This window comes from Phodopus roborovskii, unplaced genomic scaffold (assembly GCF_943737965.1).
Source record: "Phodopus roborovskii unplaced genomic scaffold, PHOROB, whole genome shotgun sequence".
Classification (NCBI taxonomy): Eukaryota; Metazoa; Chordata; class Mammalia; order Rodentia; family Cricetidae; genus Phodopus; species Phodopus roborovskii.
This window is the reverse complement of record NW_026125397.1, coordinates 6,182,259-6,207,911: the sequence shown is the minus strand read 5'-3', so window position 1 is coordinate 6,207,911 and position 25,653 is coordinate 6,182,259. Positions and strand designations below refer to the sequence as shown.

Below are 25,653 nucleotides of genomic sequence, written 5' to 3'. Positions count from 1 at the left end.
TTTCTGTATTTATTGGGCTGATACTCAATGGATATTTTTACAGCATAACTATAAAAAGTACTGGACAGATCAATTATATAAAAAACAGCATGTATTTCTAAAACAAAAAGCAAAAGTAGGAGGTGAGTTTAAAATGCTAAGTGCTCAATTGTAATTAATTCATTCACTCAATGATTCCTGGGTAACCTCTGTGGGCCAAACACAGAGGTTCTGGGTACAAACAGCAATTTTACAGTGTCCTTTGACTCCAGTAGGCGTATGCTTGCGAATCAACTAAATCATGCAACACTGGATAAACAGATAATACAGATACATAAATCTGAAATTACCTAATCCATTCCATGTGTGTGTGTGTGCACGCGTGCATGCATGTGCACACGTGTGTGTGATATTGACTCAGTCTCATTTTACAAAGACAATGATAAGACATAGACATTAACTGGTGCCAAGAAACTGTATCTATTTGGTAAAGGAGCTGGGATTAAAATTGCGATTAACTGGCTTTCAAAATTGTGTTATTTCAGTGTGATAGGCATACTGAAAAAAAAAAAAAAAAGGTCATTTCATGGTCTGAGTGGGTCATCAACACAAGGACACAAAATTCAAGTGTGCCTAACTTGAAGCAATGGGAAGGGGCCAAGAGGAGTTGGTGTGTACCCAGCACCTCCGGTAAGTTCCCTGCAACACCAGGGCATAGCAAGGCCCACTCTATGCAGATGAAACAAGCCTGCTTTTGTTTCCCTTGGTGTTATGGGCTAACAAAATTCTAGAGTCATCATTTTACACACCTCTATCACTATCTTCCTGTACCAAGGTCATCAAATGCCCTGATAAGCTCAGTATCTCATTTTGTAATTTTCGAAGCTAAGATAGCTATTAAATATAAAGAGTAAACACAAACAACAAAATGAAGAACTTGTAGGAAATCATACATTGCCTCCAAAAGTCTGAAGTATCAACTACTGGATGCTTTAATAGAAAAGCTGGTATCCCTGTTCTGAATCTTAAATATTAACTAAATTCTGTACTCACAAGCTCCACTCAGCCCTGCCTGTACTAAGGACTCCACATGTTACTATTTGCTGTAAATACTTAACAATGTTTCAAACTTTCCACAATGGGTGCCTTGGCAACAAGCTGACTCCCTGTAATTTTCAGAAAGTATGTGTTACTAGTGGCTGGGAGGCACAGAGCAGGTTATTCTTATCTGTTACATTAATTTAGAAGCTGGATTACAGTGACTCTGCATTGCTGATGAACGTCCTTGTAGAAGACACTATAACCACAGTATTATTTCGTGACTCCATTTTGTGGCTCCCACAGGTGATTTCCTCTTGGAGAAGAATGGGGATGATTGGCTAATGGGATTCCTTTGGCCCGGCTCAGCTGACCATACAGCTTGAAGATACTTGGGGGAAAATATGCCTGCAGGGGAAAATGCTATGAGGCAGATGGCAGGCAGGCCAGTGATCTGGAAAATGATCCTTCCCATTTCTTGATGGTTCCATTTCAGTTTATGGTCTGGGGTGTTTCCAGTTTATAGGATGGTCATATTCCATTTCAATTGGAATAAATTCAATTAAACAAAAACATGATTCGTAAATATTAAGGAATACTATTCAAATTACAAAAGGGATTCTAGAAATTCCTAATTTACTACATAAGAAGAAAATGTAAATTAAGACTTCTATGAGAAATAAATAAAACACTTTTGCCATTTTGAACTATTTATACTATTGCTCACTTCCAAGGAGGGGACTCTATGGAATAGTTATATTTTTCATAATAGAAATACAACAGTACCTCCAACACATCCACCCTAAAAGTGCATTGTTGTTTCATCAAAAAACAAGCAATTCCTACTGTCTCCTCCTGTTAAGTATGTGTGAGTGTGCTGCCTTCTAGTGGACTAGGACATAAGAAAAATATTCTTTAACAAAGTACACTTTAAGTCATAAAATTGCAGGTACACTGGATGAGGGCTATGTAGTGTTGCAGCCTGAGGAATGTGGAGTTCTTGCAAATGTTTGACAAGTGAGTATGACAGGCTGTTGGTGACCACAGACCCTGCTTTAAAGCACATAGAACACCTTCAAACAACATCCAAACAGCTGAGGGCAGACTATACCACCACCATCTTCTAACAGAAAACAAACCTATCACCGAATCTAGAGCTGCAACATGTCAGAAACAAAATGATTGGTGAAACCCTTGTGTGACCCAGAAGCTCAGATTCAGTCTTACACTCCATAGAGGACGGACAAGTCCGAACCAACCTGGAAAGGCCACCGGCAAGGGCACCCATGTCAGCCAGGCTTGGAAATGTGATTCTACTTCCTGCTGCTGACTCTGGGCATTTTTACTTCATTACTCCAGCCACAGATGCTTGGCACCCTCAGGCACAAAACCACCTGGTTCCCACTTGTCATTAACTTTGGCTGAAAACAACCTGGAGAAGCTGCTTCTACTGAAGACAGCGAGAGCCAGCACACGGCACTAACGGAAGCAAGGGGCTGTCATTCTCTCTTATGAGTCAGAAGTAAATAGTAAGAATATCCTTATTAATCATTGTGATTCATACTTGAGGGGAATTCAGTAGCATCAATGTCTTGGTTAGTGTTGTGTCTACTTGACACAAGCTAGAATCGTTAGCAAGAGGGACTCTCAATTGAGAAAATGCCTTCATGAGATCAAGCTGTAGGCAAGCATAGGGCACATTTTTAAAAGCAGTGTTTAATGTGAAAGGACCCAGCCCATTGTGGTTGGAGACAACCCTGCATGGTGGTTTTGGGTTCTATAAAAAACCAGACTGAGCTGGGCATTGGTAACCTATCCCTTTAATCCCAGAACTGGGGAGGGAGATGCAGGTGGATCTCTGTGAGTTCAAGGCCAGCCTAATCTACAGAGTGAGTTCCAGGACAGCTCCAAAACAATACAAAGGAACTCTGTCTTGAAAAACCAAACCAACCAACCAAACAAACAACAAAAAAGGTAGACTGAGCAAGGCATGAGGAGCAAGCCAGTAAGCAGCACTCCTCCATGGCCTCTGCATCAGCTCCTGCCTCCAGGTTCCTGCCTCGTGTGAGTTCCTACCTTGGCTTCCCTCAATGGACTGTGATTCCAGACATGTAAGCCCAATAAACCCTTCCCTCCCCAAGTTGCTTTTGGTCGTGGTGTTTCATCTTAGCAATAGTCACCTTAACTACAACAAATAGTCTACAATGTACTGCCAGAATTAGGGGTAATGATAAATCAAAAATAAACAATGCAGAGATTAGATCTAGGGGCACTCAGGAAAAAAAGAAAAGGCAAATTCTGAAATGACATCTGAGTGGGTACTAGAGGAACTGATGTGCAGAAAATACCCAAACCCATCTTCTCTGTCCAGGGCAGTTTTAGGCATTCTGGTACCTCCACCACACTTGCCTCTTTTGATAGCTGTAGCTCTTGGCTTACTCTTATCTTGCTCACCCAGACTCCTGTCTTAATTCCTGAGGTTTTCAATACATAAGTGGCTGATCCTTCCACTGCTCCCCAAAATGACTTCATCCTTGGGCCATGACTGCATGCTTCTAGAGTATGTCACATGCTGTGCGTCATGCACAATTCCAGTGTTATGCCAGGCACACCGCTTACAATCACCACCTCCTATGCACACAGCTCCTTCTTTCCAGCATGCTGACTCCATAAGCCTACTATCCACCAGCCCCACCTCTTCTCACCTCCCTCTTTACTGGCCAAATCCTTGTTCTAGCCATGGCAAAAAGGCTTTACAACAGCTGGTGAAGCTGACCTAACCTGGCACTGGCTCATTTTCACCTCTAATACCTCAAATGAGCAGCCATCTGAACAGCCCTCTCTATGTCTTTCCCCGATCAAAACATCTTCAGATAACTGCAAGATGCATTCTGCTAATTGCCTCAATGATGAGTTCAAGTATCAGCTCAACCATTAAGTCCTGCAAACCTGCTTGGTCCCTAGGTGAGTTCCTCATAAATACAGTCCTTTCCCGGCATCCAGTATGGTTTTAGTTATTGCTATTATTCAAACTACTTAATTTTTCCTTTTAACTCATGTCTTTACCTTATGTCTTTTCTCACTAAACATTCAATCTACAGATGCGAACATCTGTTTTACTCACTGACAGATCCCTAGGATCCAGACTGTCTAGCACACAATAGATGTTTCATACACAGAGACAAATTATACAGACACATACATTACACTCTGGTATAATACAACATAATCTAAATACATAGTGCTATATGAACCATTGTCCTGAGAGCCAACACAAACTTTCCATAACTGAATGAACTTGAGCACATGATTTAAGCATTCCAAAACTAAGTTTTCTCATCTGACAGAGTTGGTGGTAAAAATATGACAACATTTTTAAAACACAAGATGCTTAACATGAGGCACAGAACATACAATTGAAAGTACCTTAAATTTCTGGGCTACAGCTGAGGAGAAGAGTTGGTGGGTAAAATGTTTGCCTTGCAAGCATGAGGCCCTAAGTTCAAACCCCTAGAATACATGTAGAGCATGCACAGCCACATGTATGTACATTCCCAGTGCTCCCGTGGCAAGATGGAAGGCTGAGACAGTACATCCCCCAGATGCTCACTGGCCAGCTAACCTGGAATCTGCAACACAGCAAAAATACCCTGTCCCAAGTGAGTTCCTGAGGTTGTCCTTTGACCTCTACACTATGGGACATATGCCTGTGTTTACATACTTAAATACACACGCGCGCACACACACACACACACACACACCATATACAGATCATACACAAACACAAAATGAAAAACTAAAAAATAAGTAATGTACTAGATTAAGACATTATTCGTGCTATAATCTCAGCACTCTGTAAATAAAAGGTTTACAAATTCAAGACCATCAGGAGCCACATAGCAAGGTTCACTCTCAAACCAACAAACAAAACGAACACAAAAAGAGCTTAGATACCTTCCTAAAAGACAATATAACTAAATCACTAGACATTTTCTGACCAGCCCTCTTTTATCTCATGCCCAAAAGGAAGGAAAAACTCTTGAGTTTTCCCAATAAGCAAGCCTCAGTGGACCTTTATTAAAGGCAACAGCTTCTACACTCCCAGCAGAACAATGGCCCATGGCTACAAGCAGATCTTGCTTATGTCTGTGGCCATTCTCTTTGACTTCACAGGGGATAAAGACAAACCCATGCTATAGAAGTAAATGGCCATAACCCATATCACTAACTCATAACTGCAGCCATGATCTCTTCAATGATCATGATAACTATACTACAGAAGGAGGAATAAGAATGACAAGTATGTCCATGCAAAGCACTGTGCATGTCCTTTGTGAGTTCTTCCAAAGTAACTAACAGTATCAACTACTTTAAGAAAGCCCTGCTGTTAAACACATAAAAGGCAATTACTCTATAATGAAAAAAAAATAACCGCTCAGGAATTGGTAAAGAACAAACAAGCAAACAGTTTTATAAAGAAACCAAAGATACAATTGCCTAAATTTCCAGGAAACTAATACTAGTGTAACCTAAAAAATAACTAGTCAGCTTCAAGCCAACCAAATGCACATGAGACAATTGCACAACTAACCACAAACTGTAATTTCATAAAAAAGAAGCAGCACTATAATACAGTCAATCACTGGACATAGATTATATTATGGTGAATAAAGCTAATAATAACCGTAATCATTTAAGTAAATGTAGCATTATATGGGCAACATTGCACTTTATCCATGTAGATCTCCAAGGATGCATCCTAGAGACAACATACATGTCAAGATCCCCAACTCATAAATATGCATGCAATCTTGGAATAAAATTTTCATAAATAAAGGATTGTTAAAAGATTGATGTAACATCCAACAATGAAACACATGAAGCTAGCAGATGCAGGAGGAAAAGTAAATAGTAAAAATATACCCTTTGTGGACAAGATCTCCTGAGCAAATTGGGAGCATGTGTGGAGGGGAGAGGGAGTTAAGAAAAAGAGAAGGGGAAAAGAGGAAGGGAGAGGAGGACATGAGGGAAGAGGAAGAATGAGTCGGGGATAGAATAGAGGAGAGCAAGAAAAGAGATAACATAATAGAGGGAGCCATTATAGGTTTAAAGAGAAATCTGGCACTAGGGAAATGTCCAGAGATCTACAAGGATGACCCCCAACTAACAATATAAGCAATAGTAGAGAGGCTACCATAAATTCCATTCCCTGATAATGAGATTGATGACTACCTTATATGCCATCCTAGAGCCTTCATCCAGTAGCTGATGGAAGCAGAAGCAGACACCCATAGCTAAACACTGAGCCAAACTATTGGAATCCGGTTGCAGAGAGGGAGGAGTGATGAGCAGAGGGGTCAAGACCAGGCTGGAGAAACCCACAGAGACAGCTGACCTGAACAAGGGGGAGCTCATGAACCCCAGTCTGATAGCTGGAAAACCAGCATAGGACTGACCCAGACCCCCCTGAACGTGGGTGTTAATGACGAGGTCTGGACAGTCTATGGGGCCTCTGGTAGTGGATCAATATTTATCCCAATGGACTTTGCAAGCCCATTCCACATAGAGGGATACTCTCTCAGCCAAGACACATGGGGGGAGGGCCTAAGCCCTGCTCCACACGATATGACAGACTTTGAAGATCCCTCATGGAAGGCCTCACCCTCCTTAAGGAGCAAAAAGGGGATGGGATGGGGGTTGGGAGGAGGGCAGGGAAGGAGGGGAGGGTGAGGAAACTGGGATTAACATGTAAAACAAACTTTTTTCAAATTTAAATAAAAAAATATTATCATAAAAAATATACCCTTTGTTTATTATAACTTCATTTTCTTGGGAGTGAAGACTTGTACAGCCAGTTTGGAAATCAGTATAGTGGTTTCTCAGAAAACTGGGAATCAATCTACCTCAAGACCCAGCTATACCAATCTTGGACATATACTCAAAGGATGCTCAATCATACCACAAGGACACTTGCTCAACTGTGTTTATAGCAGCATTATTCATAATAGTCAGAACCTGGAAACAACCTAGATGCCCTTCAATTGATGAATGGATAAAGAAAATATGGTACCTTCACACAATGGAGTATTACTCAATGAAAAAAATAACATCATGAAACTTGCAAGCAAATGGATGGAACTAGAAAAAAAATCATCCTGGCTGAGGTAACCCAGACCCAGAAAGACAAACATGGTTTGTACTCACTTACAGGTGAATATTAGATATGAAGCAATCTACAATGCATAGCCACAGAAAAGCTAGGTAACAAGGAGGACCCTAAGAGGGTCACATGGATTTCCCTGGGAAGGTAAAATAGATGAAATCTCCTGGGTAATCTCAGGGCAGGGGAGGGGCTAAAGGGGAGAGCATAGAGAGATGGGAATGTGAGGGATTGGGTTGGTCAAGTTGGGAGTGGGACAGAGGGTGAGTAATGAAAGATGATAAAGGGGGCCATTTTAGGGTTAGGGAGAAACCTGGCATGGAAGAAACTCCCAGGATCCACAAGGATGACCCCAGCTAAGACTCCAGCAACCTCAGCTAGCTTTCTCGTGTAATCAGATTGGTGACTACCCTAATTGTCATCAGAGAGACTTATTCCACTAACTGATAGAAGCAGTTGCAGAGATCTACAGTCAAGCTCTGGGCCAAGCTCCGAGAGTCCAGTTGAAGAAAGGGAGGAGAGACAGTATGAGCAAGGGGGGTTAAGACCATAACAGGGGACAGAGACAACTGACCTGAGCTAGTAGGAGCTCACATACTCTGGATGGACAGCTACGAAGCCTGAATGAGATTGATTGAGGTCCTCTGTGTGGGGGTGATTGTGTAGCTTGGTCTGTTTATGAGACACCCTAGCAGTGGGATCAGAACCTATTCCTGGCACATGAGCTCGCTTTTGAGAACCTATTCCCCATGCTGGGTAGCCTCACCCAGCCTTGATGCAGGAGGAGGAGCTTGATCCTGCCTCAGCTGGATATGCCATGCTTGGTTGACTCCAACGGAAGCCTGCCCCTTTCTGAATGGAAGAGGAGTGGATGGGGGAAGGTGAACAGGATGTGGGGGGAGGGAACAGGCGAAAAAGAGGGAGGGTAAACTCTGCTTAGTATGTAAAATAAATATAAAAAAAATTAATAAAAAAGAAAAAACTTAAAAAGACTAACATTTTACTGGGTAACACAGGGGAAATTAATAGTCATTATACTTTGATATTCTGATAAAAGACACTATAAAAACAAAGCAGGCTGAGGAGAGCATTATTAGAGAGTAGGTCCAATAAGGCACCACTAAGGGTGTACTGAGACCACCTGAATGCCCCAAAGGAACCACCTGCAAAGAAAGCAAGTCCAAGGCCCTGAGGTGACAAAGGTCAGCCCGAGAAGCTGCAGGAAGATGATGAGTGGGGGTAGGGAGCCGATTAGGATGTGAGCCAAGAAAGTCAAAGATGAATTTTAAACCGGGGGGGGGGGGGGTTGACCTATGATGTTGAGGTCTGCCTTGTTTACAATGTGAGAAGACCAGGTAGGCAAGCAAGGAAGCAGAGAGAACGATTGGGAGGAACAATGTGGACCTGGCTGGTGGCAGCAGAAATGAAAGGAAACGGCAGAGATGAAATACAGAGCCAGTGAGCTGTGCACTTAGACTGGATCCCACCGGGAAGTCTCTGGAATCAGAGCATAGGGCAGGGCGCCGGCCCATGGATGATTCCCACACAGGGAAATGAGAGAGCTCCAGGAAGTACCTTACAGTCACCAGCTAAGAACGTAGTACATAAAACTAATAAGAGTGTACTCATGCCTCACAAATAGCAGCCATACTCTACCCGTAAGACAAGTCACTAGAGAGGAAAGGGGTGTCTTTCCCTTTAAGATTCCCATGGAAAAGAAGTATTCTACCTATTTCTGTACTGTGTCAACAACTGAGGCATGACAAAGTTATGACAACACCAAACTTCTTATATAAGAGGCGGGGTGTGAGGGGGGGGTTAACCACATATTTTCAGACGTTGTGGCAGGAGAAATAGGTATATTAGACGGCAGAGGAGGAGGGAAGGGATGAGTTTTCGATTCCTTTTCCTCCATTAACCACTTGCTCGTTCTGCCAAAAGACCTCTGGAGAAAATCACCTCCCATTTCTGAGTATACACAATTCCAGCAAATCTGCTCACCTCTTGGGACTGAAGTTCTTTTTACAGGAAAAGCTTACCCTGGCTCCAAAGAGAAAAGTCAAGACACTAGCTTCCCTTTTGTACAGTCATGTATTAAGGGGCAAAAAACTAGCATCGCTTCACTAGACCTGAACATATTTCCTCCCAGACCAACAAAATGACCCATATTTTATTTTACTTTTTCCCCTCTTTTCTTTCTTTTTTTGTGATAATTTTTATTTAAATTTGAAACAAGCTTGTTTTAGATGTCAATCCCAGTTCCCGCACCCTCCCATGATCTCCTGTTCCCCCCACCAACCCCCATCCCATCCCTTTTCTGCTTTCCAGGGAGCAGACTTCATGCAGAGTCTTCAAAGACTATCTTATCATTTGGAGCAGGGCCTAGGCCCTCCCCGATGTGTCTAGGCTGAGGGAGTATCCTCTATGTGGAATGGGCCCCCAAAGCAAAATGGCCCATACTTTAAAAAATATTTTTGTTAATTCTTAGAGAATTTCAGATAGTGTATTTGGATTAGACTCACTCCTACTTTAGAACCGATACTTTTATAGAGACATCTTACTTCATTTCAAAGTCCTAAGAACTATACAGCATCAAGTACTAAGCAGAGATTCTTAATAAATAAGAACAGTACTTGTGAAGTAAGAATAGTTACTGAACAGCACAGGGACACTGTGTTTCTTTTAAAATTCTAATAAGATTATGTAAGGAATTAGTTTGAATCTAAAGGAGACACATGATTAAAACATGAAACAAATGATTAAGCACAAAACATATTTCTGTTATCTACATTTAACATTTATAGCAGAGTTTTTAACTTGAGCTTCCCAGAGCGCTTCTGAAAACAAACCTACACAGGAAAGCACATGTGATCTTACTGCACAAGCTTTAAGAAACTTCTGCACTCACATTCTGATGGGAATGCTTTTTTTCATTTTGTTTTTCTTTTGAGAGTTGTTTACTTTTTATTTTATGTGCATGAGTGTTTTGTCTCTATGTATGTTTGTACATCATGTGGATGCAGTGCCCAGAAGGGTCAGAAGAGGGCGTTACTCCCCATGAAAGTGGAGCTACAGATGTTTGGGAGTCACCATGTGTGTGCTAGGAACTGACCACCAGTGCTTCGCAAGAGCAGCAAGTATTCTTAACTGCTGAGCAATCTCTCTAGCCCCCAACCAGAAGATTTTGCTACCAATGGATTTGTCTGTTTTCTTTGGGGGGGGCACTCAAATGCCAGAGTTCTATTTTTTTTTTATTGACAAATTTTATTCTCTGACAATTTCACATATATATATATATATATATATATATATATATATATATATATATATATATTACATTCTGGTTACTCCCTCTCCAACCTCTCATTTCCCTTCTGCTCTTGCCAGCCACACTTCTTTACAGACTTTTTTTCCCATATATATTATTTTTGGTTTTGTTCCACAGAATGTAAGTAAGCCCAGGGTTTGGAATTATCCATCAATGCCATAGACTTAACTACAACAACTATGTATGGAGTATTTTTGTTTTTGGTTTTTTTCTCACACATTCATAATTGGCTATTCTAGATTCCATTTATCAATTTCCTTCAATTCTTAAGTTAATTCTGGCGTGACTCACCCTAAAAACATTCATGCCTATAACTTCCAGCTTCAACTATCATAAAATACTACATAATCCTAGTGGTACTCTAGCCAAGCAGTTCCCAATCTGTGAGTTATAACCCATTTGGAATCAGATATCCTACATAGCAGATATTTACATTATAATTCATAACAGTAGCAATGAAGTATCAATGAAATAATTTTATGGTTGGGGGTCACCTCAACATGAGGAACTGTATTAAAGGGTCACAGCATTAGGAAGGCTGAGAGAAGCTTCTCTAGCCGCTCTTATGAATGGCTGCTTCCATTATGGGATCTTGTAAACATACATTGCAGTTCTCATGATAAATGGTCTCTTGGCAGAAAAGCACAACCCTTCACATGTACAAAGAATTTTGAGAAGTCTCAGAGACTCTGGCTGTGATGCCTTATAAAGTAGGAAAATACCATAATCCACCCATTAAAATCCAAGAAAACCACACTCTAGAAAGTAAAGAGCTAGTGCCAGCTCCCACTCTGTCTCTGACCTCAGGAAAGGTATAGACACACATGGCTTACTGGGTTACAGAATGTTCTGGCCTCTGAGTTTCCTCATAGCTACATCCTCAAAAATCCTGATTCAAATTAGAGAGATGCAAATTAAGTCACAATAAGATAAGAATGTTGCTGAAATGAATAAACTTTTAGGCTGTTGACGATGGAATAGAATCGGAACTATGTGAACTCTGATACATTTGCTGGAGGAGCAAGCACTTCAGGAAGCTTTTTGTTGTTTCTACTAACACCAGTCATGCACAAATCCTAAGACCCACCAATCCAGTAACAGAAGCAGCATTGCTTATAACAGTAAAGAGCAAAAACAAAACAACTACAACAAAATGCAAAGACTTCAAATGTTTACAGATAGTAGGAAGGGTAAACTGTGGTATAAATATTTGAATAAGAAATACTACAAATGACCTAAAGCCACAAAGATGCATCCCATTGACTCAAAAGAGAGTGAAGCCCAACACACACACACACACACACACACACACACACACACACACACACACTATCAGAATTAAGAACCTGGTAAGTTAATCAATCAGTGATGCTGAAAACTCAGGGTGCTGCTTGTCTTTGATGGACAGGGAGGAAGTGTCAGCATGCAAAGGACTTTGGGGGCTCCTTGATCAGCATGATAGGGTGGTGCACAGTGACTGGACAGCATCCCTGTCAGTCATATTCACTACTTAATAACAAATGCATGCCAGCTCTGTAAATAAAAAATGCTATGCTGCTTATTTCAATATAGTGTGTCTGTTCTTCAAAAATACAAGTTCTCTTTGTGTGTTCTAAAGACATTTTTCCCCCTGTGAGGTCTTTGAGGAAGCATGAATGACCCATGTAAAAATATCATTCTCTGGTCAGCCCTCAAAGGCTTGTTGACCTCTTACATCACAAATAGGAGTTATTTCAAGGAAAATACAGAGGACAAGAGAAGGCAATGAGTAGATATCCCAGTTATTCTAATAAAAATTCTACTTTTAAACATGTACTCAGGCTTTGAGAAACCAACTATCATTTCTGAGATGCATGCTGAGTTTCCAGACCTAGGAGACTCCTTTGCATAGCAACTCTAGCCTGTTGGGAACAGCTGTCAGAAACCTTGAGCTAGGAAGGCCTAGATGCCATACCGAGCCTGAGACAGGAAGCACACAGACACAGGACGGAGGGCTGGCAGCACAAATGTCTTACCATCTCTGTTAAAGATCAACAGCCTACACCAAGGGATAAAAATATCTGCTACATCATTTTCATGTTCCATATTAGAGTTAATATAGAAATCCATAAAGTTCTAGTTTGTTCCACCTATTCAACTTGTCACTGAAAGGTCAGATTGTTTCAAAGTAAGTAAATGTCTGAAATATGTAGCTTACACCTGTTAATGTATGTGTAAACACTTACAATGTCTAAATATTTTGCTTGCTATAAATTATACCACTGCTGCAGTTTACTATTGAAGCAGATTTGTAACAGGAAAGATCCCCTTCAAGAAAAAGTGATTGAACAGCAAATTAAGTTTAAATACTGTATTTTGAGGCTAAGGAGGCACAGCTCAGCGGTAGAACACTTGCTTCACATGTATGAGGCTCTCAATTCAACACCCACTACCTCAAAAAAAAAAAAAAAAGAAAGAAAGAAAGGAAGGAAGGAAGAAAGAAAGAAAAAGAAAGAAAAGAAAAAAGTATCATGTGCTTTGCAAAACAGAATTGCCAGAATATTGTTAAAAGAAAACAAAATTATATTCTTGCTATTATACTTGGGTTCCCCAAATAATAATAATAATAATAAAATTGATTGTTTTCTTTTTGGCGTAAAATAAGCTACAAGACTCAACGTTTGTGTAAGTCTTTACTTATCAAGACGAGCAGGAACATAAACTTTCCCCACTGCAGCCCCAGGAAGCGTTGGGTTCTGTTTGAGCAGATGCCCACCTTCTAGTAACCTCACTCACAATACCTTCCCTAGACTCATTTTTTAAATCAGGTAATCTGGAGGGACGCAGGTTAAAAGATGCAAATGTTGTCAAAGGAAGAACCGACCTATGGTGCAAAGAACCCTCATTCCATCGAGCCTGTCTGTATTAATAGCACTGTCACTGGGGGAAAGAGAACTGAGATTTCACACTTCTGCCTCTCACTTCCACATGCGGCTGCGCGAGCCAGCGAGCGGCTCTTCTCAGAACGGTAGGCTAGACGTGGACCAGTCACCTAGTTTCACTCTGAACTTCCTTTCATTCAGACCCTGAACTTCAGCAGTGCTGGTCACTAAAGCCGTGTCTGACTCTCAAGTTTGCATTCAACCAAGCAATCGGCCCTTCTCTACATCCTCCTGCCTGGACTGTGCATTCACTACCTCAGTTCACACCACACCAGCCTTCCCTTCTCTCTCTCTCCTTGTGTGAGGCTTTTACTTCCTACTTCCCTTAAAGACAAATGCACTTAGAAGCGGATTACACTTCCCCAGTATCACACCTGGTCTCACCTTGCAGAGGTTTTGAAAGGCAAACCACCCTCTCTAGCAGTGATTCTCAACCTTCCTCATGCTGTGACCCCTTAATACAGTTCTTCATGCTGTGGTGACCCCCAACCATAAAATTATTTTCATCCCTATGTTATAACAGTCATTTTGTTACAACTATGATTCGTAATATAAATATCTGTGTTTTCCAATGGTCTTAGGTGACCCCTGTGGTGTTACCTTGCTTGTATAAATAAAGCTTGTCCGAAGATCAGAGGATGGAGCTTGCCACTAGCTAACTATAGAGGTCTGGAGGTTTGTACAGACAGACAGGAAGTGAGATGGCTAGGCAGAAAGATGGTAAAAGTGGGAAGAAACAGAAACGCACTCTTTTTTCCATTGGGAAGTTAAGAAGGTAAAAGTGACTTTGGCTTGCTCCTTCTCTCTGGTCTCTCAGCATTTTCCTCTGTATCTGATTCTGGGTTTTGATTATTTAGATCAATTAAGAACTCCATTTACAGAACCCAGTGAAAGGGTCAATCGATCTTCCAAAGGGTCATGACCTAAAGGTTGAGAATTCCTGCTCTAGGGGTACTTTCCCAGTCCCCGGTGGCCTTGAAAGACATTCTTTTACAATTACAATCTAAAGTTCTAGCATTTTCCTTTTCTAGTAGAAAATGCAACTGCTGCTCTGATCATCATACGCTTTCAAAGCAGAGTCAGTCAGTTGCCTACAAAAGAGTGATGTATCTTTTCTTTCTCAAACGGAACCAACCCCAGATCAAACACACTCCTGGTAGAGAGGTAGCCACATCTAAGGTATAAGCATGGGTGAGCAGAATTCTGGGATATCTTGTTAAGTGGACAACGCAGTTCTTCTCACCCGACACTTGGAAAACAGACATGAGATTACCATGCCCATTTGTCCAACATACAATTTTTCCAGCGTAATTCTCTGCTGCTCCCCAGCAGCATTAAACACAGAAGAGGCCTCAACATTCTTTAAAAAAAAAAAAAACAAAAAAAACCTCTTGTTTTGATTTCTCGTAAGCTACCTCATCTCTGTTTTGTCCCTAGTTCTCTGGTCACTCAGATTCTCCATGCTGCTTTCTTCCCAACATCTACGGTTCTTAACACCCCAGTCTTTTTCTCCAAATCCTTTTGGGCTTAATCCAGAGCTAAGGTTTTAAATATCATTCAGATCCCATATTCTAAACTCCAAATTGTGGTAGGGTTCCAAATTCATACATCTCAACTGTCTGATATCTCCATTTAGAGATCCAAAAGACATTTCAAACTTTACTTTTCCATGGGCGAAGTGATCCAATAGTAGCCTACTGCCCTAAGACTGTATTAAAAACAAAAACAATTTACTAGAAGGAAGCACAATCCTCCTCAACTAGTCCTGGATGGTAGTCTTTCTCATCTCGTTTACACTTGTCACCACCCTACTTCTGTCCTCTGTGCAAAAAGTATGATTCCTCTCCTTGCCTCTCAGGCCCACTCATAGGCACCTCCAAGTCTCCCTGGCTCTGTGTCTAGATACACTCTTTCTTCATGGCTCTCCATCCTCATTGGTGCAACCCTGGCACATGACAAAAATCTCTCTCAATAGACCTCCACAAAGACCAAAATTTGTCCCCCATGTCTCCTTACATCTGTGCTCTAAACGGTAACCCTGGTGGTCCTTTCTAAGTGCAGATTGGATTGTATTTCTTCTCCTCACAAGCTTTGAGTGATTTCCACTGCCTTGTATTGTGAAGCCCAAACTCTCCACAGAGCAGACAAAGGCCTAGGTAACTCACCCAGCCTCCTCTGATTTGCCCTCCGGCAACTCTAGCCTCAAGTCCTGTGCTTTGGACATAGAGGTTTGTTATTTTCCCCTATGCTATGAGCAACTCAAGCCCTTAACTGCTTTGGGATGTTCATTGCTGGTGATCTCCTTCATGCAACTTGCTCCTGTAGCTCTCTCTGCCAGGCCTTCCTCCTACATCCAAGGTGCATGGAAGCAACAAAGCACCCCAGCTGCCTGCTCATCCATCACTTTCACTGTATTTTCCTCATGGGAGACTGTTGCTTATTAACTTTTATACTGCATGATGCTTCCAACTTCACTGTACACTATGAAGACAGAACCTTATAGATTTGTTTACAGCTATATTTACATAATCTGAAACAGTGTCTAATGTGTAATAGATACTCCAAGAACTATTGCTGAATGTGCCAAACAGAATATCACAATTAAAAGTCACTTAGTTTGAAACATCATTTCAATATTTAAATTTCTGAATAAGTGGCTTGGGAATTATCTGACTACTCTTTCTAGTCTCTTAGTAACAACATTCACTCTTGAGAGGCAAAGCCATCTTTTAGCAATTTGGATTATTCAAAAGCCCTTCATGCTTCTCATCTTGGGGTCTAATTCCCAGTAGCTGTGAGCTTGTATAGCTTATACAGTACATGTGGCTTCAGTTTCATGCTTGACAGATGGTATCTTACATATCTGAAGAGAGCGATTGGATCTTTTCTTGATTTAATGATTTCAGTCTTCATTAAAAAATTATTTTAATTATTGAATTGAATCTAGGGCCATGCACATGCTAGCTAAGACATCTATCATGGAACTATATCCATAGACTTATTTTTACTTTTTTATTTTGAGACAGGGGTCTCAATAAGTTGCACAGGCTGGCCTTGAACTTTCTCTGTAGCTCAAGCAAGCCTTGAACTTGTAATCTTCTTGCTGCAGACTCCTGAGTATGTGGAATTATATAGCCCTGCACCGTGAGGTTCAGTTTGGCCCATCTTATGAGTTCTGAACAGTTGGGGAAGCCTTCAGCACAATTCAAGATTGCTAGAGATTATAATTAGGTTGTACATTTAGCTGTTCATCCACACTCTAGTAGTCAACCCTGGCTCCGATTATGTCTCATCTGGATGAAACAACTGATCTCTTTCTCAGCAAGCATGGTCTGATTTAAACTAGCCCTTTCCTCCTTCTAGTCTAAGCTTCCACAGTCTCCAGCTCAGGTACCCCCTGTACTATCTAGTGCTTACCATTTCTCAGAGTGGCACAGTCACTCCTCAGCCTCTTGAATTCCTGGCACCATTTGATAAACATGAGCCAAGAGGACCCATTCTATTTTGACACCCTTTCTTGCAAAAGGTCTGGATTTTCCATACGTGTAAACTGAACTATCAACCCCCTTAAACTTCACATAGATGATTATATTCACCTAAAGCCAATCAGTGTTTTATGCAAGCAGCAGAGAAGCCATGGAGTGATCAGAGATATCTGAAACCAGAAGAGCAAGAAGCTGCAACAGTCCTGAGGGAGCACTCTTAACTGCCTGTCATGAATAGCCTGATGTGCAATGCTACTCCTTCCGGCTATCCTGACAGTAGCCAAAGAAAACACAAATTACTCTAAATCAAAGTAGGCATCAGTACCTTCTAGAGCCATCTGTATGTAACTGTATTCCCTTGACCTCCAAAGTACATGGGCATCTCATTTAAATCACTTGTGAGCACAGTATTGAGGGGTTAGTGATTAAATTAAAAAAAAAAATGCTAAGATCATTTGAAAACATTCTGCATTTTAGTAGGGTGTTAGGATGTTAACAATATTGAAGAATAAAAATATATTAACATGAAGTAAAGGAGTTCTGGTGTCATATGTGGTGATGTACACCTTTAATCCCAGCACTCTAGAGGCAAAAACAGGTGACTCTCTGTGAGTTCGAGGCCAGCCTGGTTTGCATAGCAAGTTCTGAGTCAGATAAATGTAGTGAGACACTGTCTGAAAAAGAAAAAAAAAAAAAAAGAGTTCTGGCAATGCCCCAAAGCACTGAGAGGACGATGCCTAGAATAGTCCGGTGTATGATTAGCTGTGATTCAGGAACTAGACTGGAAACGAAGCCTGTATGCCTATGAATATGCATATGCACACACATGGACAGGTGCTGATGGGTAAATTGGATCTGTTTCTGTTGGCCTGCTGTCTCTGTAGCAAGGGAAGTCCATGAGGGAATCTACACCATCTTCCACAATTTCTCTCCACAGATTAATATCCCCTCCTGCCATGGTTGGAATGTCGTGTTAAGGCCTGATCCCCAGTGGTAGTGTGGGGCGGTGGACAGAATTCGTATATTTCTCGGTCTCTCTGAGATGGATTGGTCTTCATGACAGTGGTGGTCATATGGTCAGTGTGGCTACCGCACCTCACTCTCCTGCTTCCCTTCCTACCATGGGGCATCTTGTGGCGGACAGATCCTCAGATCCTCACCAGAAGTCAAGAAGACGCTGGGGCTGTGTTCTTTGTCCTCCGAAACTGTGACTAAATAACATATTCCTTTATAGCCTGTCCTGTATTTTGTTACAGCAACACAAAAAGAAACTAAAGCACCTGCTTACTTCTGTCCTTCCTCTTTTCATTTTATACCACGTGTTTGCAGGTTTAAATTAGCCTTAGCCCTATCTGCTCAGATTTTATTCCTAATAAGCATAAATCTTTTGACCTCTTACTAGTACTCATTAGAGCTTAACCTATGAGACTAAGCCAGCAGATTGCAACTTCAAGAACCAGGTGGTCTCAGAGTAAATACAAACACCAACCTGCAAATCTTTATTTTATTAGTGAAACAATGCAACCTGGGCCTGGCACTCTGTTCTTGTATTAAATTATCTCCACACTTACTCTGAAGAGCTCTAGGCTCTTCAAATGTGTTCTTAGAAGAATGCACCTTCCTCCCTCCTCCCTGAATTGCTAGAGTTTTATCACGTTTGCTTCCAAGTTCAGTTAAGAAGTGAGAACAACAGTGGAGTTAATTTGAAACTGGACTCACAGCATTGTGTGATCTTTTGGATGTTAGAAGAGATGCGCTGTGCCAGCTGGGCAGGGTCCCCACCGATCCCTGGAGTGTAAGACATGGCTGGTTGGCTGACTGGCTGATCTCATCAGATGCAAGGAGGCTGTATGGTTTTCTAGGAGTCACCTAAAAAAATATAAAAGTTGTACCATTATATTTTTGAAATCATTGCTGTACATTTCCCAAATAACCCACCTGGGAGATTAGAGGGTTGAAAAAAGAAAATTATTAATTTTTTTCTAGAAAGCATTTATCAAGCACAAACATGTAAGTTGTATAATTAGGTATGATTAATATGGAGAACAAAGGCTTAGACATGAAGACTAATTGGATGGATCCAGAACATGTGGAAAACACAAATGATACATATCCAAGGAAGGGGAAGCTCCTAGCCAGCCCTGGACCAAATGGCTGGCGTCAGTGGGAGGCAACCCAGAAAGGGAAGGAGAGCGAAGACCTAACAGTTACTATGTATCTGTGAAATGAAAATAGTTCACACCAGCTGTCCAACTTAACTCCACAACCTCCCCTTCAGTTTTTGCCATTTTTTTATTTGATTTTACATTCCAACTACAGTTCTCCCTCTCACACGTCCTCCTACAACCCCCCTTCCTCCCTACCCCTCCCACACGCTCCTCACCTCCCCACCCCCAGCCCTACTTACAGGGAATGGCTCCCATGAGGAGTCAGCATAGTCTGGAACAATAGGTTGGGGCAGGACCAGGCTCCTCTCCCATGTATTAAGGCTGAGCATGGCATCCCACCATAGGGCATGGGCTACAACAAGCTAGCTCACGTACTGGGATTATATCATGTTCCTACTGCCACTGAGCATGGGATCCCACCGTAAGGAATGGGCTCCAACAAGCTAGCTCAATACCAGGTTTGTATCATGGTCCTACTGCCAGAGGCCCATCAGCTAGTCCAAGATTCATAACTTGGGCCTAATTCAGTCCCCTGGAGTCTCCACAGTTATAGGTGTAGACTCCATGAGTTTCCATGAGCTTGGTTCAGCTGTCTCTGTAGATTTTTCCATCATGATCTTGACCTCCCTTGCTCATATATTCCCTCCTCCCTCTCTTTGCCTGGACTCCTGGAGCTCAGACTGGTACTTGGTTGTGAACCTGTACATCTGGTTCCATCAATTACAAGCTGAAGGTTCTATGGTGACAGTTAGGGTAGTCACCAATCTGATTACAAGGGTAGGCCATTTGGGGCATCCTCTCCACTGCTGCTAGGAATCTTTGCTGGGCTCCTCCTTGTGGGTTGTTGTGAGTTATCTTAGCACCAGGTTTCTCCCTAAGTCTATAGTGACTCTCTTTATTATGATATCTCTTTCATTGCTCTTCCACTGCATCCGTCCCCACCTTGGCCATCTTATTCCCTCCTGTTCTCATCGCCCTTACCAGCACCCACCCCCAGTTTACCCTGTAGATCTCATCTAATTTCCCTTCCCAGGGCAATCCATGTTCTCTTCTATGCAGCTGTGGATTGTAGTCTGGTTATCCTTTGCTTTACATCTAATATCTACTTATGAGTGAATCCATACTGTGTTTGTCTTTCTGAGTCCACAACCTCCCCTTTAAAGTCCTCTGTAACTGTTCTTTGTTACAAACTGTGGCTTATAAGGATTAAGTAACTGGTCCATAGTAACAAAACCACCCATTAATGAAGGTGACATTGAAGCCTATGTTTGCTAACATAGAGAATAATTATCTCAGAAGAATAAGTCTTGGCTTCCAGGTTTATTTTGACCATAATCCAGTGCAAAACCACTGGGTTTTCCCACAGATGAGAGTAAAAGGATACTAAAATACTCAAGTTTCTTAGGCTTTGTACATAGTTGTATTATTTAGGGAATAAATTTTAAAAAAGAAACCTGTATGTATGTTCTATACTGCTGTAACTAAATGACATTTTTGATGCATGGTAGGATGAATCTACAAGCAGGGAACATGATGGTAAAGAAGGCACAAAAGACTGTGCTGGGAGGAAACATAACAGCTGTGCTGGCTCTGTGCACTGTGGAATGTGCCTGTCATCAGTCTTAGGAGCTTTAGTATATTTTCCTCTCTCCTTCTTTGTTCCATGCAAAACAGGTCCTAAATAAAGACTCAAAACCAATTTCATTAAAAGCAAACTGGAACCTTAACCAACAGCTGACCCACAACAACAGGATAGCAGGAATAAATTCCCTTCTGGAAAGTACTGAACTAGGACTACACCGTGTAAAGAGCTGGGAAGCTGGCTGTACCTGGCTATACCTGAAAAGGTAGGTGTGATGTACGCTTGTAGCCCCAGCACTGGAGTCACTAAATCATGAGGACCCAGAGTTCAGAATCAGCTTAGGCCAGGAAGTCAATTACTCTAACACCATTTTAAGTGTTCTGTGAACCAATAAATCAATTAGAGCTCTCCTTTTCATATCTTTAAATTTTGGAACGTGTGTGTGTGTGTGTGTGTGTGTGTGTGTGTGTGTGTGTGTGTGTGTGTATTTTGTGTATGTATCTATGTATGTATGCTACTGTGTGTGGAGATCAAAAAACAACTTTCAAGAGTTGGTTCTCTCCCTCACCATGTAAGTCCTGGGATCAAACTCAAACTTGGCAAAAGGTCCTTACCTGCTGAGCCAGCTTGCTAGCCCCATTCTTTAAAAAGTAAGATCTGTGTTAAGATATAATCTATATACCATACAATCCAGCCATTTAAGTTACATAATCCAATGGTTTTTAATGTAAACAGTGCCATGTGGCAATCACCACATAACTTTTAAATGCATATTACTCTGAGAAGCAAGTCCCTACCCATCATTTTTCATCTCCTGTTTGTCCTCAACAATTAATCCACTGTATGCTTCACACAAAGGGAATCATACAATATATGTTCTTTGTGAGTGATTTGTTTCTCTTCCTTGTGTTTTCAAGGACCATCTCCCTGTAGCATCTATCAGAGTATCTCAATCCTTTTAAGTGACAAATAATATTGTAATGCATGGACAAAGGCCATTTTCTCTTGGCTCAGTGGCATCTTTCTCTATCAGTCAGGTTTCCAAAACACCTGTGCTTTACAGCTACCACCAACACACTGTGAATGGCTCCTCCTTTAACAACAGGCACAAGTTAAGTCTCACATCTGTATCTACAAATCACAACCTTAACACACTATCTCTAGTGTCTATTTGTCTTTAAAGTTACTAGAACTCACTAACTGCCTGTTTGGATGCCACTATAACCAGCAACCAGAAATCTCTACCTTGGGCAAGACACTTAGCATCTGGGCCTCCAGCCAGGATCAAAACAAGATAATGCACATCCAGGCACAAAATGCTTTTCCACTATACACAGAGGACAGCTCTGATATGGTCCTGCACCTGCAGGGCCCTCATTAGAGACACACAGCCACACAATACCCTAAAGCCTAATTTCTCCCTGCCCAAAGAGACTACTATCAGACTTCTGCTAAATAATGCAAGGATTTTAGCTGTCTCTTAACTCTCAAAATCCATGTATATACACTAGTCCAAACCTCAGGGTTTTCTTTTTTATTTCTGAAAAGTTAAGGCAGGCAGGCAGTCCGTCAGGCAGTCACAATCGCAGCTGCTGCTCTCATCGTTGAACTCAAGCAAGCTAATTGGAGAATGCCCATGCTGGAGACACAAGTGGGCTTCATTCATTCTAAGAGCTACACTCTTGGCATGTTCAGCATTTTTCAGAGGAAGGGTATGGAGGTGACCACCTCAGTGCAGTCTTGAGTGATGAAGGAACAGCAGTCTAAGAAAGAGATGGGCATTTTCTACATATGGTACTTTTTATGATCACCTTTCATCTTCTCAGAACCCTATGCAGCTGGGCTAATTGCCATTGTATATTTTCACAAAGACCCTGAGGCATCACTGAGAACAAGTGACTTGTTCATGATAAGCGAAAGACTGTAAATCTGAAAGTAAACCCAGAAGCTCACATTTTCTCAAACACTAGACTAAATCCTAATGCTTTCCGTATAACTGTATAACAACTTAGGACAGGTGGACCAATTCAACCACATGGCCAAACTCATCACCTTTCTGCAGGCCCACAGGTAATTTTTCTATCCTCACTCCTTCAACAAAGAGTGTAAGTGGATGGAGGTGATACCACTGGACACACACTCCCTTTCTGTACTGCTCAGCGAGTGAATGATGACATTCAAAAGACATGAGTTGGCTCTCCTGATCAAATACAAATAAGTGGGACAATGGCTATCTTTGCTATAAAAAAATAACATACAAGTACATAGTTATTGATAAATGACTTAAAAGTTTATGAGTTTTATACGCAAGCTAATTAATTCTATGTTTATAAAATGTTTACGCTCTATAACCATCCCCAGTACCTAGCAAGACACTAATGTATTCTTGTTGCAAATCCATTTGGAATTCCTAGTGCCTTTGCAAAAAAAAAATAATTATATAACTCATCACCTGTGCTGCCTATAGAGTAGCTACTATTGACATGGACTATTAAAGTGAATTAAGTTAAATGGAAGCCACCCAAGCCACCTTTCAAGTACTCAGAAATTATAAGTGGCCAGTGGCCAGCAGCTTGGAAAGCTCATATATCCATTTCTATCACCACAGAAAGTTCTGTTGGACAGTGTTCAACTCAACATCTTAGTAATTCTCTTTTTATGATGATATATAAACACTAAAGGTGAACGAGGCGGAGGGAGATCAAAGCCCACAATGAGAGCTGCCTTAAGACTGCCTAAAGAACAAAAAAGAAGTGAATAGAGAAATGCTTGCTACACAGTGCTGAATGTGAAATACTGCCCTGGAGAAACTGTGAGACGTAATGTTGAACCCTTAAGACTTCCACTAAGCATAAACTGGTTTAAAACTCAGCCTGCTCGAAACAAATGGTCAGTTTCACTTTCTTAATCACACACACCATCGTAACACACTGGACTTCCTTCTTTTTTTGTTCCCCAGGGTTTTTATTTGTGTATGTGGCATGAGGTGGAGTGAAAATTGTGGACCTGTTCTATTCTCTAGTACTTGGCTACAAAACAGGTCAGGAGTCAGCGTTTGCAGTGGGAATGAACAAGTGTACCAATTTCCTAAGAACACATACCCAGCCTGAGAGTAAGCATTAACATTTTTAAAACACTAAATGTCGGGGTTATTGCTGCCTTGGCCATTTTCCTATCTCTGGGAAGCCCCCCCCCAATGTGCTCACGTGACCACTAGCTCCTTTTCTCAGCAAGCTGTTATCACACGCTAGAAACGCCAGAGGTGAAATGAGAAGTCTCTACTATTACTCCCTGTCCATGTCTTTTGCTTCAAACCATTCATAGTACGTAACAGACCCAAACATCCACAATGTTTACTTTCAGTCCCTAACACCAACAAGAGAGGGGGCATTCATAGGACATAATCAATTGAAGTGAGCGCGCTCCATCTTTCATCCGAGTATCTATTCCACAAACTTCCAAAGTGCGCTCCAGCCCAGCTCCTTCACTGTTATGCTACACTATTTGGATTTATCTTAGTTTACCAAGGATTTCCCACCATGGGTTTACACACTAATATTTCAAGTTACACTGAACCGCAGCAAAATCCACTCAGACCTAACCTTGGGTGTTCCATCTAATAGTAATAGTAGACATTGCAATAATATTTTGTAATGCTGAGGACTGAACCAGGACCTCCTGCATATTAAGCAAGCACTCCACCACTGAACTACATATAGCTCAACATAACTATTAATAATTTTCAACCAGCAGCATTACTTATACGAACTTGGGCTCTTAATCAAAATTAGCAATGACTGTTAATCGGGAAGAATAGAAGAAGTAAACTACCTGAAGGGAAAAAGACACAGAAGAGTTAATACAGTGTTACATTAACTTTGCCCAGACACTGGGAAACCCCAGTCTAATTCTTAACTAGTCACAAGCCTGGGGCAACTTCACAAGCTGCAAAGCCAAAGACTTCCACATCACAAGACACAGTTTAACAGTTTTATCAGTCTGTGCCCAGTGCAGCTCAGAGTACACCTAAAAGAAATGGCCCCATCCAACAGAGCCAAACAGAACAGTGTTTCATAGTTACTTCCTCCTCCCCACCCCCCGATTATGGACCACTTATAAATGATAATTATTGCCAGAATACACGATCTGAAGTGACCAAAAAAGAGAGAGAGAGAGGTATATAAAATCCAAGCATATTACAAAATCAGAGGGTAAAATTAGCATTTGACTAGAAGGCTATCTCCCTCTCCACCCTTACCCAAGTTTTGTTGTTGTTCTTGTTGTCTGAATTTAACCTAGAAAACACAGATGCGAATACTTGAAATACTTTTTGTTAAGGGTCTTGGGAATAAATCAATTAAAGCCCTGCACAGCTTAGGTCCAAAAACGTTAGTTTGTGGAAGTCACGGACAACAAACTCAAGGGGCCGCAGAAATAACCTGTGGCCAGATGACCAGGGCCCAACGCTTTTGCTTTTCTGTTCTGGAAGGGAAGTTGACAGATAAAGCAGAGCTGGCGATGGAAAAGGGCCCCAAGGCTGACAGGCAGCCCTTGTTCCCTGCTGCAAGCCCAGGAGTCCGTGGCGGGGCGTAGGAGCCCGGGAGGCGCTGACCCCGCGCCCATGGGGTGCCCGACTCTATGCGCACCCGCAAACAGACACCGCGGGCTGCACTCCTGGGGTGCCCCTCCCGGACCCTCTGGCTCTGCAGCCTCCTCTTACCCTAACCTCATCGGCTTCCTTCTTCTCCGCCAGCCGCTGTCAACCTGGGGCCCTCTGCCCTCCCTCGCTTCAGCTGATGGGCGGTGGTGCAAGCCTGCCCACTGCGCATGCTCGGGGTACAGCCCAGGGAAGAAGGAGGCGGGGTTTGCTTCTCTCCCATTGGCCAATAATAACTAAAGCTTGAAGGGACTGGTAAAATTGCTTGGGAGCCTGACACTGATGGTGAATGTCTACTTGCAAGAGAAGAGGAAGGGGCAGAGGAGAGCTGCCTT

At 41.8% G+C, this 25,653-nt stretch overlaps 1 protein-coding gene across 3 annotated transcripts in view; it reads right to left on the bottom strand.

Moving 5' to 3' along the window:
• Positions 1-25,450, bottom strand: part of Stx7 (syntaxin 7) — a 43,829-nt gene extending 18,379 nt beyond the window's left edge. For 2 of the 3 annotated variants that reach the window (XM_051175404.1, XM_051175402.1), the window contains exons 1-2: positions 25,382-25,446; positions 18,631-18,780 (exon numbers count right to left, since the gene is read on the bottom strand). In XM_051175404.1, the coding sequence (XP_051031361.1) occupies positions 18,631-18,715 (85 nt within the window). In that variant the 5' untranslated portion in view covers positions 18,716-18,780; positions 25,382-25,446. Of the gene's footprint in view, positions 1-18,630; positions 18,781-25,381 lie in introns of all 3 variants that reach the window. The other variant, XM_051175403.1, reaches the window with a different exon arrangement.
• Between the last annotated feature and the right edge of the window lie 203 nt (positions 25,451-25,653).